At 44.8% G+C, this 13,272-nt stretch overlaps 1 protein-coding gene across 1 annotated transcript; it reads left to right on the top strand.

Moving 5' to 3' along the window:
- The first annotated feature begins 1,201 nt into the window (after positions 1-1,201).
- Positions 1,202-12,902, top strand: GINS3 (GINS complex subunit 3). Its single transcript, XM_041768287.1, has 3 exons — positions 1,202-1,644; positions 9,360-9,593; positions 11,392-12,902. The coding sequence occupies exons 1-3, from the start codon at positions 1,459-1,461 to the stop codon at positions 11,620-11,622; spliced, it is 651 nt and encodes a 216-aa protein (XP_041624221.1). The 5' UTR covers positions 1,202-1,458; the 3' UTR covers positions 11,623-12,902.
- Positions 12,903-13,272: the final 370 nt, after the last annotated feature.

Here is a 13,272-nt window from a genome sequence, read left to right as displayed (position 1 = left end):
AAGCAACTTATGGCAAAACCAAAGATATGACCAGAGAGCAAACCAGAGTTGGCTCATTTGTGGGGCGTGGGGGCAGTTGGGAAAGCTGTTATAAACAAGAAGTCATGGGATGCCTGGGTGGCTCTGGGGTTGAGCCTCTGCCTTCCACCCAGGGTGTGATCCTGGAGTCCCGGAATTGAGTCCCGCATCAGGCTCCCTGCAGGGAGCCTGCTTCCCCCTCTGCCTGTGTCTCTGCCTCTCTCTCTCTCTGTCTCTCATGAATAAATACAATCTTTTAAAAATAAAAATAAAAAATAAATAAACAAGAAGTCCATTGGAGTAAAATGGACAGTGGCTTCTCATTGGCTCAGTTGTGACTGCTTCTCATTTCGAGGAAAGCTTTTCTTCCTTTTGCTAAGGTAGTAAGATTATATCCCAGTGCAAGGTCCTACTCTCCCTGTTGGATTTGCAACTAGCGAAGACTGGTAGGGCATGAGAGCTCCCCCTGCTGAATCTCCTGACTGCATTTTAATGAAGTTTCTCTTTAATAATTTTCACAATAACCATGATCCCTTCTCTATCTCCACCGCCCGCCCCCGCCCCCCCCCCCCCCCCGCCCCCGACTAAACAAGTGATTGCATCTGACACAAGTACCCATCCAATCTACAGGGGTGGCTGGCAACATGGGACTGTTATGACCCTCCCCAAAAGACAAACTGGGCCAATCAGATGTCCTCTTTTCAAATTAAGAGCCGACAAGAGATTTCCAGTGGATGGTAAAGTGAACTGGAAGGCCCTGAAGTCAACTCAGGACCTTTAAGCCAGGGATGGTCTAGTGCTCCACCCCTCCTTCTACTCCATCCCTTACTAATGCCAAAATACTACAAATAGCGCATAAATTATCTTGGGCTGGTGCTGGAGATTTTTTGTTTTAATGTTTCTTTCAAGGACGAAGAATAACAGGTACAGTGACAAAACGGGGGTAAACAGGTCTGACTTGATCAAGCCCGAGACGGAGGCCACAAGGATGCCTTTCTACACGCCCCCAAACGTGTTGCAAAGTGTTTTTAATTTTATGTAAACATTTAACGAGGATCACATAAACACAGTCTAGTACAACGCATCCAGCAATGGGCGTTTCCAGCTCCTTTTTAAGTTTCCCACACTGGGCTCACACTGTGCAGGGTAGAAATCTGCCCCGGGGCGGGGTGGGGTGGGGGTTCTACTGCTTCCCGCCCCTGATCACGTGGGACCAAGTCCGCATACTATCGATTGCTTCTGCCTGGGCAGAGCCGCCGAATCGACTGCTCCGGTCTGGCTCGTCCCCGGCGCGGGAAAACTTCCAATCCCGCCGCGCGGCCGCCGAGACCGCCACGCCCTCCACGTCCCTGAGCTGCCCGCGCTTCCTCCTGCTTTTCCGTCCCGGGCTCCCGGCATCGCACGAGTGGGAGCGGAGACGCTCCAGCCGCAGTCGCCGTCATGTCCGAGGCTTATTTCCGGGTGGAGTCGGGTGCGCTGGGGCCCGAGGAAAACTTTCTGTCCTTGGACGACATCCTGATGTCCCACGAGAAGCTCCCAGTGCGCACAGAGACCGCCATGCCCCGCCTCGGCGCCTTCCTCCTGGAGCGGAGCGGAGGGGCCGAGACTGACCACGCGATCCCTCAGGTGAGCCTTGCGGCGCGGCATCCGCCGGAAAGACTACAGTTCCCAGGGGGCCGCGCGGCCACGTCGCAGGGCGCTGCCCTCCCTGGGATTTGCCGCGCTGCCGCGGTGCGGGGAAGCGGGCCTCCGCGCGCTCGGCCGGTTTCTGAGCGTTCGCCCTCTGAGTGGAACCGGGTTGGTCCCACGTGGCCAGGCCGCTGCTTTCACTTTTGAAGCTGTCCTAGTTGAGCAGTGCCCGCCCCACCCCCGTGTGTCGAAGGCTGTAGAGTCGGCTACTGCTGGCCGTTTCGGGACCGGGGTTCTGATCACGTCTGTCCTTAAACCAAAGCTTTGGTTCCGTAGGAGGGCGTGATACGTGTCGGAGCCGCACGCGGCGAGGTTCGTTCCTGCGCCAGGACGAGGGCTCCGCGAGCGTCCACGGGCCACGCGGGCGTGGGTGGAGCGAGGGAGAGGATCCCTCCACGACGCCTTTGATCCTGCGACCCTGTGCTCGGACGCGGCCGCACGCTAGGGATCGAGCCAGGACGGGGTGTGCACCTGCACCTGCACCTGCTCAGGGCCCCGCTGCCCGCGGTGCGCTTAGGCCTGCAGTCTGGAGCTGTGGCTGCGCACGCAAGTCTGTCCCGGGAAGGGCTCGTCGGCGTTATTTTGTTATTTTCTTTTTCATCTACATTTTGTTTGGAAGGGTGTGTTACTTCGGCATATTTGTTTTGTTTTTTTTTATCGAAGTAATGCATATAGAGCGTTTTAAAGGTCAGAGGGTACCAACAAAATTTATGTCAGAAAGTAGTAGTAGGTTCTGCCTTGCTTTCCCTCGCTCTCTGGAGACTTTTTAAATAGTTTCTTCATGATTCGCCTTTTCTTTTCTTTTCTTTTCTTTTTTTTTTTAAGATTTTATTTGACAGAGATAACAGGACAAGTAGTAGGAGCCGCAGGCAGAGGGAGGGGGGAGGAGCAGAACCTCTGCCGAGCAGGGAGCTCAGCGTAGGGCTAGATCCCAGGCCCCCGGTCACGACCTCAGCCCAAGGCACATGCTCATCCTAGGCCTGAGCCACCTCGGTGCTCCACTTCTGTTTTTAAATAAGAGTCTTAAGCTTGTTTTCTTGATTTGTAAAAAAATATTTCTTGGCTTTGCGTTTTAGTAGATAAAAGGATTTTGTTCTCCTACACACTGGTAAACTGAGATGCACTGCCCTTTTTTACTTTAGATTTCATTAATTAACATATAATGTATTACTAGTTTCAGAGGTAGATGTCAGTGATTCATCACTTGCATAATAACACCCAGTGCTCATTACATCACATGCCCTCCTTAAGGCCCATCACTGGGTTACCCCACCACCTCCCCTAAGGCAACCCCTCCTCTTGTTTCCTGTGAGGAGTCCATTATGATTTGTCTCACTCTGATTTCATTTTATATTTTTCCTCTCGTTTTATTTCTTCTTCTCTTCCCCTATGATCCTGTTTTATTTCTTAAATTCCACAAAGGAATGAGATCATATGATAATTATCTTTCTCTAATTGAGTTATTTGACTTAGCATAATACTCTGATTCCATCCATGTCATCACAAATGGCAAACTTTTTTTTTTTTTAAGATATTATTTATGTATTCATGAGACACAGAAAGAGAGAGAGGCAGAGACACAGGCAGAGGGAGAAGCAGGCTCCATGCAGGGAGCCCATCGTGGGACTCGATCCCGGGTCTCCAGGATCACACCCTGGCTGAAGGAGGCACTAAACCAATGAGCCACCCGGACTGCCCAGACTTTTCATTTTTTGATGGCAGAGTAGTATTCCATTGCATATATATTCCACATCTTTATCCCTTCATCTGTTGATGGACATTTGGGCTCTCAACGTAGTTTGGCTATACATCCACAATAGCTCTGGACATTGCAGCTATGAACATTGGGGTGCAGGTGCATCACTGCCCATACTTTATTCATATTGCCTTCTTTTACCTAATGTCACTTTGTGTTCCAGGATTCCATCTAGGATTCCCCATTGCATTTAATATCTGTCTCCTTAGGCCACTCTTGGCTGTGACAGTTTATCAGCTTTTCCTTGTTTTTAATAACTGACAGTTTTGTGGAGTGCCAGGCAGATAATTTGTGTATTGTTCCTCAATTGGGATTTGTCTGACGTCTCCCTCATGGTTAGGCTGTAGTGACAGGTTTCGAGGAGGAAGAAAACAGAGGTAAAGTGCTGCTTTTATCGTATCATATCAAGAGCTCATGCTGTCGGCATGACTTATCACGTTGATAGAACCTTGATCACCCAGCTGAAGTAGTGTTTCTCAGGATTCTTTACCATAAAGCTACTTTTTTCCACCCTCCATACTGTTCTTTTTGGGGGGGAGTCATGCGCAGCTTCACTTAAGGAATAGGGAGTTACGTACTTCTTTTAGGGCAGAGTGTCTATATAAATTATTTAGAATTCTTATGCATGGGAGCTTTGTGTAGGAAGGTTTTTAAGGACATGTTTAATTTCATTTGTAGATATAGAACTATTCACGTTTTCTATTTCTTCCTGTGTTACTCTTGGTATATTGTTTTCTCCCCCTAGGAATTTGACAATTTCATTTCCATTTTCAGATGGAGTGGTACAATATTCGAAATCTCCTTTTACTGTCTTTTTGACATCTGTAGGATTATGTTGGTGTCTTGGTTTTTTATTCTTTTTTTTTTTAAACATTTTTTGTTAAGTTTTTATTTATTTATGATAGTCACAGAGAGAGAGAGAGAGAGAGGCAGATACATAGGCAGAGGGAGAAGCAGGCTCCATGCACCGAGAGCCCGACGTGGGATTCGATCCCGGGTCTCCAGGATCGCGCCCTGGGCCAAAGGCAGGCGCTAAACCACTGCGCCATCCAGGGATCCCGGTTTTTTATTCTTGATAGGAAAGTATGCCCCCTTCAATAGTCTTGCTAGGTGTTTATCAATTACATTAGTCTTTTTTTTTCTTCAAATTTTTTATTTAAATTACAGTTAACATACAATGAAATATTAATTCAGGAGTAGAATTCAGTGATTCATTACTTACACATAACACCCAGTTCTCATCATAATAGGTGTCCTCCTTAATCCCTATCACTCATCTAGCCCATCCCCCACCCACCTAACTCCATCAACCCTTGTTTTGTTTGCTATTGTTAGGAGCCTTTTATGGTTTGTTTCCTTCTGTCTCTCTTTTTTCCCCTCTCCCATGTGTTCATCTGTTTTCTTAGCCTTTTGTTTTTTAAGATTTTATTTATCTGGGAGAGAAAGGGTTCAGAGCAGGGGCAAAGGGAGAGGGAGAAGCAGACTCCCCTGCTGAGCAGGGAACCTGATGTGAGCCTCAATCCCAGGACAACCGCCCCCCCATCATGACCTGAGCCAAAGGCAGACACTTAACTTACTGAACCACCCCAGTGCCCCTGTTTTATTAGTGTTTTAAAAGAACTTACAGCTCTGTTAATTTTCTCCTTTGTACCTTTGTTTTCTATCTCATTAAGTTCTTAATTAGTTCTTTCCTTCTACTTTCTTTGGACTTAATTTTCATTGTTTCCTACCACCACCACCCTCAGCACTAACAATGCATTTTGAGATGGGTCCCCAGGTTATTGATTTCTGCCTGCCTTTATGCATTTTCTAGCTCTACATTTCTTCAGAGCACACCTTTAATTGCATTCCACAAGTTTTGATTTGTTGTATTTTATTTTCATATCAACGAGTTCAAAATAATTTCTAATTTCCCTTGTAATTTCTTCTTTGACTCATGGGTTATTTAGAAGACAAGTGCTTAATTCTAAACATGTTGCGATTTTGCTCTTTATTTTTTGCTTTCGGTTTTTAGCTTAATTCATTCCACTGTAGCCAAAGAATGTAATCTGAATGATTTCACTCTTTTGAAAGTTAAGGCTTGCTTTATACTCCAACATAAAATCAACTTAACCATTCTATATGCACTTGAACCAGATGTGTATTATGAAGTCATGGTGTGTGATAAATAATGTAAGGTCAAGTTTGCTGTTTGTTTTGTTGAGATCTTTTATATTCTTACCTTTTGGCTGTTATTTATCTAAAGAGATATGCCAAAGTCTCCCACTCAGATTATAGATTTGCATGTTTCTCCTTTCTGTCTCTCTTTAAAAGAGATATATATAAAAAATAAAATTTAAACATTAGAATGACTGTATGCTGAGTCCTATGAGTTCTCTTAGTGAATCATCAAACCCGGGGTTGGTCCTGGGGATCCTTGTACAGACAGAAATGGAGACAGACCAGAAGATAGGCAAAAAAAGACAGGTATCTGTCTTTAAAGGTATCTTTAAAGATACCTGTCTTTTTTTAAATTTATTTATTCATGAGAGAGGCAGGGACACAGGCAGAGGAAGAAGCAGGCTCCATGCAGGGAGCCCGACGTGGGACTCGATCCCGGGTCTCTAGGATCATGCCCTGGGCTGAAGGCGGTGCTAAACTGCTGAGCCACCCGGGCTACCCACCTCTTTTTCTTGTGGATATGATGATCCTTTTATTCTTGTCAGATGTCCTTTTTATCTTTAGTATGCTTATTTCGTTTGACTACTATTTGCATGGCATTTTTTCAACCTTTCTGTGTCTTTATAATTAAGATATATCTCTTTTAAACAGCGTATAGTTGGGTTTTGTTTTTCTTTGGTTTGACAGTTTTCCAATTGGTGTATTTAATTTGTTTATATTTAATTATTGATATGTTTGTGTTTATTTTTGCCTTCCTACTATTTACTTTGTGTCCTGTATTTCCATGTTTCTTTCTGGAATCATTTTCATTCTCCTTTCAAGATTTCCTTACTCTGTGTCTTCTGGTCTGTCTCCATTTCTGTCTGTACAAGGATCCCCAGGACCAACCCCGGGTTTGATGATTCACTAAGAGAACTCATAGGACTCAGCATACAGTCATTCTAATGTTTAAATTTTATTTTTTTAATGATAGTCACAGAGAGAGAGAGGCAGAGACACAGGCAGAGGGAGAAGCAGGCTCCATGCACCGGGAGCCCGATGTGGGATTCGATCCCAGGTCTCCAGGATCGCGCCCTGGGCCAAGGGCAGGCGCCAAACCGCTGCGCCACCCAGGGATCCCCTAAATTTTAATATAATAAAAGGATACAGAGCAAAATCAGCAAAGGGAAAGAGTGTGTGGGATGAAGTTTGCAAGAAGCTGGACACAAGCTTCCAAGAGTCCTGCCCCAGTGGAGTCACACAGGATGCACTGAATTTCTCTAATAATGCATTATGACAACGTGCATGAAATATCATGACCAGGGAAGCTCGTTAGAGGCTCACTACCCAAGGTTTAATTGAAGGCTAGTTACATAGGCACTCTACCTAACATATCAAGATTCCAGGCTCCCAGAGGGAAAGCAGGTATTCAGCATAAAGCACATTGCATAAACTGTTTAAGCACAGTGACTCACTCATATCCCTCCTGAGAATACTGGGAACCCTCCTGAAACCCAAGTTCTAGGACACCCACCAAAGACCAACCTTGTAAGCAGGCCCTTCTAAGGAGGGCAGTCTCAGGCTATGTTAACTTTCTGTACACTTCCTATCTGGAAATGTCATTATTTCACCTTTGCTTTTAAAGGTTATTTTCACTAGGCATAGAATTTTAGATTTGCGGTTATTTCAGGCCTTTTTAAGAAGATGTCATTCGGGATCCCTGGGCGGCCCAGCCTTCAGCCCAGGGTGTGATCCTGGAGTCCTGGGATCAAGTCCCACATCGGGCTCCCCTTATGGGGCCTGCTTCTCCCTCTGCCTGTGTCTCTGCCTCTCTCTCTCTCTCTGTGTCTCTCATGAATGAATAAATAAAATCTTTAAAAAATAAGATGTCATTCTATTTTCATTTTTTTGTGGCTTCCATCTGTTGAGAAGGTGACTTTGACTCTTTTTGCTCCTTTTGTAAAAGAGATGTGTTCCTCACTCCCACCAGCAGGACCTTCTGAGATTTTCTCTAGGTCTTCATTTTTTCAGCAATATAAGATGTGCCTAATTGTGATTTTATTAGTATTTATCCTACTTGGTGTTCATAATGTTCCTGGAATTTGTGATTTAATATCTCTTTTTAGTTTGGAAAATCCATGGCTTTTGATACTTTCTTTGCTTCAATGTACTCCTCTCTTTCCGGGCATGTACTCCTCTCTTTCCGGGCTTCAAATTCCATGCAGGTTAGACTTCTTTCTTTCTTCCTTTTTTTCCCTCCTTTCTCTCTTTCTCTCTTTCTCTCTTTCTCTCTCTTTCTTTCTTTCTTTTTTTCTTTTTCTTTTTCTTTTTCTTTTTCTTTTTCTTTTTCTTTTTCTTTTTCTTTCTCCCTTCCTTTCCTTCCACCATATTCCATATGTCTCTTATGCTCTTTTCTCTATTTTCCTTTTATGCTTCAGTTAGTTTCTATTTACCCTTTTTTCAACTCATGACTCTATTTGTGTCAAATCTGGTAAGCTAGTTAATGTGACTTAATCTATTTTCTTTTCTTTTTCTTAAGGGGTGGAGGGGCAGACAGAGCACTATTCTCTCTGATAGTGCTCAGAGAGAATCCTGATGCAGGGCTCAATCTCACATCCCTGAGATAGTGATCTGAGCCAAAATAAGAGTCAGAAGCCTAATGGACTGAGCCACCTAGGCGCTCCCTACTGAGTTTGTTTATTTGTTTTTATTCATGAGAGACACACAGAGATAGGCAGAAACACAGACAGAGGAAGAAGCAGGCTCCATGCAGGGAGCCGGATGTGGGACTTGATCCCTGGACTGGGATCACACCCTGAGCAGATGGTTGACTGCTGAGCTACCCAGGCGTCCCTCCGTACTGAGTTCTTAAAGTTTAATTCTTCATTTCTCAGATCTGGAATTGGCCATTTGATTTTTAAAACTTTATTTAAAGTTGGTGCCTAATTAGTCTTAATATTTGGTACCAGATATTGGACTTATTTCTCTCTCTCTCCTTTTTTTCTCAAATCTTGGTCCCTTAAGTACTGGCTGCTTTGGCAGCCTTGAACTCAAGATTTGTCACTCCGGCCCTGTGAGGTTGGCAGAAAGCTCTGCTCACACACACCACAGAGCCATTCCTACCTTTTGCAGCAGTTTTATGCTGTTGCTGCCTCCTTTGATTCAGTTATGTTTGACTTTTATTTTTTTGGACATTTCTCTTCATTTCTGTTCTATCATGGCCACCTCACCATATTTCCCAGTTCTCTTAATGCTTTAAAAATATAGACATTTATCTTTTCTGTCACCTCTGAAGCTGTGAAGCGGGACAGAGAGGCGCTGTGGCCTGAGCTCAGGCTGCTGCCACTTTTCCTGGGAGCCCCCAGCACCCAGGCTGGTGATTAGCACACAGTAGGCCCCCAGCATGTATATGAGCAATAGATATTCATAGAAAGCAGAAATGTTTTATTATACTTCTGAAGTATCTGCAATTAGAAGTTTTTCTTTGTGAGTTAGAAAACTTTCCCTTTTACCCCATTCTGTTCTGTGCTTTTGTGGACTAAATCCATTTCTCTCACCATTTCATCATGACATTTATGAAACTTCAGCCCGTGCAGCTCAGTTTTTTAGGTCACATCCAGATCTTCTGTGTTTGGTAGCTCTGCCCCCAAAGATAATAGGCAGCACTGATAGTGCTCAAGCTGTGTATATTTCCTTTCTGCCACACACATTTACTATGGTATTTGCTCTTAAAAATCTCCATTCTTGTCTGAGGCAGGGCTCCAAGCTTGAACTCCCCTTGTGGCTGGCGAAGGGACTTTTTGACAACAAGCGGCGGATCATTTCTGTGGAACTTCCCAAGATCTACCAGCAAGGTTGGAGGACAGTGTTCAGTGCCGATGCCAATGTGGTGGACCTCCACAAGCTGGGGCCACATTTCTACGGGTTTGGCTCCCAGCTCCTGCATTTCGACAGTCCAGAGAATGCAGACATTTCCGAGTCTCTCCTGCAGGCAAGTAATTAATGTGAAAAGCCAGGACACTGCACATGCCCCAGGAGCTGGCATGGCAAAAGCCCCAGACTTGCATCATTTATACAGTTAGTGTATTTGTCATTCCATGTCAACCAACAGACTGTGTTTTCCAATGATATACATACTTAAAAGTGATTGGCCTGGGCTCTTCATATTTGTTTATTAAGAATTGGGACCAGCAGGAAGTCCTGGAAATAAGAAAGGGATGGTGGTTGAGCACACATGACAAGCACTCAAATGCACCCCAGCCAAGCCCCCCAGGACTGGCAGGAATGCATGTGTTCTTGTTCACTTCCCTTGTTCTGGGGTTAAGATGTGGTCCTGGGGATCCCTGGGTGGCGCAGCGGTTTGGCACCTGCCTTTGGCCCAGGGCGCGATCCTGGAGACCCGGGATCGAATCCCACATCGGGCTCCCGGTGCATGGAGCCTGCTTCTCCCTCTGCCTGTGTCTCTGCCTCTCTCTCTCTCTCTCTCTCTCTGTGTGACTATCATGAATAAATAAATTTTAAAAATTTAAAAAAAAAAAAAAAGATGTAGTCCTGCCATGTACTCACTGTGTAATTTGGTCAAGCCACTTAACCTCTCTAGGCTTCTCAACTTTTACCTGCTAAATGGAAATATAATAGTGCTAAAACTATCACATCGCAGTGAGATGATGTCGTGCTATTTCATAAATGGTGCCTATTACTGTCAGGTTACAGATAAAGTAATGTTTTATGTATATTACCATCCTTACTATATGACCTTATTTTAACTTTCCATAATTACTTTTTATCCTGCTAATATTAGAAGAAACCATCCTTCCTACCTCCTGTTTTACTTCCTCATTTCTAGCTTTAGAAGAACTGGAGGCTGAAGACACATTTTCTCCCTGGGCTGTGCACATGCCATCCATCAGGCTCAAGGGTTGTTTGGCCTTATATGTACAGGTGCTGTTTTTAGTGTGGATAGGAAAGAAAAACTTTGTTGCAATCCATTCAGATAATACCTAGACTATAGACAGTTGGAGCTTAGGAAACTTGAACAGGAAACTAAAAATAAGGAAGTCTAACAATGTCACCAAAACATGTTCTTGACCAGGAACACTGCCCTTTGTTAGTGAGTTCTGTGTTTTCTTTTCCCAACACTGCTCTGAAGTCCTATAAAGTTGCTTATATAGGAGGTGACATTGCCATGAGGCAGTTGATGAAACTTCAGCAGGGGCTTATGGTTTGGCCTCAGCCCTAGGGTAGAATGACACCCCTAGATCACACGTGTCTCTATCCTGCTCTCAGACTGAAAAAAAATAGAAAATGTATTCAGTTAGATCAGTTTCTGGTTAAAACCTGTCATCATGTGTCACAGGACATTATTATGGCCTTTGTCACTAATAACAGTAATGGGTAAGGCTTTTCAAGGAGCTTACTCTTCCTAGCCATTTGCTAGGTGCTCTACATGTGTTCCTTCACTGGTTTCCTGACAACCCATTGGATTTTCCTAACAGTCCATTTCACAGATGGGGAAATTGAGATGTAGCAATGTCATATAACTTCCTCGAATGGTAAAGTTGCCTCAGACCTCCTTCCGACTGAGTCTGAGACCAAACTCTTTCCCTCCATGACTTTTAAACGTTCAGGGATGGGGCCACCAGGTTGGCTCAGTCAGTAGAGCATGCAACTCAGGGTTGTGAGATCGAGCCCCACTTGAACTCAGTGTAGAGATTACTTAGATACAAAATCTTTAAAAAGAAAATGTTAGCCATAAAGATGGATCTGATTTCTCTTACTCCCTTCTCCAGACATTCATTGGACGATTTCGCCGCATCATGGACTCCTCCCAGAACGCTTACAATGAAGACACTTCAGCCCTGGTAGCCAGGCTCGACGAGATGGAGAGGGGCTTGTTTCAAACAGGACAGAAAGGACTAAATGACTTCCAGTGTTGGGAGAAGGGCCAGGCTTCTCAGATCACAGCTTCCAGCCTTGTTCAGAACTATAAGAAGAGAAAACTCACTGACATGGAAGGCTGAAGGCCAGGAGAACACAGAAGTGCTCCTGGTGGAGTTATCACTGTGTGTCCTTGAAAGGAGCCTCGCTGGCCTTGTCTAGGACCAGAACCGTGTCCCATGTCATGGCTTATTCCTGGCAGCAGTCCCAGGAGTGGGACCATCTGGTGGGGACATGCTGAAGGATGTCCCTGGCCTGTAAGGCTTACAAAAATATCCTATCCTGCTGACCCACAGCCCAGGCCCACCTAACCCATTTATCCACAGCCAGGGAGAAACCTAAGTCCTCCAGAAATAGGGGTAGTTAATGCATTGCAATACAGTTGGACCTGGGATCCCTCATGCTTGGGAGTGTCACAGCCTCCCATGTCCATTTTCAGTGGCTCCAAAGCGCAGGTACAAATGGGCCATCTTAGCCTGCTCATAAATATTCTCTCAAGCCTAACTGCCCCATCTTCCTTGTGTTTGCCCAGAGGACGGCACCCCCAAGACACCAGCCGCCTTACCTGTATCTCCTGCCTCTGGGGAGTTACCAATTTCCAAAAACAGTTGCCACGAATAAAGGAGAAAAAGGAAAAGGCAGATGAATGGCAGGGCTTCTAAAGAGAAGGCAGTGCTTTCCTCCTCTGTCATCAGGGCAGGGACTGAGCGTCTGTCTCAGAACTCAGCAGTCAGCCGGGGCGGGGGGGGGGGGGGGGGGGGAATGATTAACCTGCGCCTGTCTTGGCTTGAGAGCTTCAGAACCACCTGCACAGCAATCAGTTCCCTCCCTAGAAGAGCCAACAGGGAGTCATTTGGAATTGCAAAGTAGTTATTAAAGGGTGTTAGCCAGCCCTTATTACTACATTGAAAGCTGGACTTTTAGGGTTGCTGGTTAGGAAGAGCCCCGTTTGAGAAGCTTAACATGACAAATTTAAGTGGGCAAGAGGCCGTGACTATGTTTCTCCTCTTCAGTAAATTCAGCAGCTTGACTACCTAGAGGATTCCTGACCATTTACCAAGGATCTGTTTAAGCAAGCACAAAGCTCTTCCTCCGAAGATCAAGGCAGAAACGCGGGCTCAGGAAGAGGCCTCATTCCCTGCAGGCCAGCATGTGAAGGGTAGTTGTGCTGCCACCAGCCTCCCACGAGTGACAGTTGTCTTTGTCATTAGAAATTATAAAGGGGTTTGGGTATCCAGATTGTGCACATCTCCCTGCAAATTTAGAATGCCACAATGGCTTTTTAAATGCATGTTTCAAAATGAAACCAATGTTTTTATAATTTAATTTTGATGCTAAATAAATGATCTATTTTGCACATGAATACATTTTGTTCAAGTATTATTTCTGTAACTCGAGTACTACAGACGATCAAAGTGATCAGAGAATTTTGTCTTTGATCAAATTCAACAGTAATGCCCAATTAAACCTGTGTGTCAGTGACTCCTCTTTTGTTTGCACCAGACTCGTGAATGTGAGGTACGTTCTCTGTAGGAACAAGACGTGTCCCAGAAAGGTGGGACTTCATTGCTAGCACAGCATTTACATATAGCCAGGGCCCTGGAGAGGATTCATAGAGTAAGAAGAGCATATCATTTCATTTTTGGAGTCACTATTTTCACAGATAGCTTTGTATTTAAAGTCTGGCCAAAGGCAGCTGCCATTTTTTTTCCTCTTACTGGAAAAACAAATGC

This window comes from Vulpes lagopus, chromosome 8, assembly GCF_018345385.1.
Source record: "Vulpes lagopus strain Blue_001 chromosome 8, ASM1834538v1, whole genome shotgun sequence".
In the NCBI taxonomy this organism is placed as follows: Eukaryota; Metazoa; Chordata; class Mammalia; order Carnivora; family Canidae; genus Vulpes; species Vulpes lagopus.
Note: the sequence above shows the minus strand (reverse complement) of the source record. Positions and strands in the feature narration are given on the sequence as shown.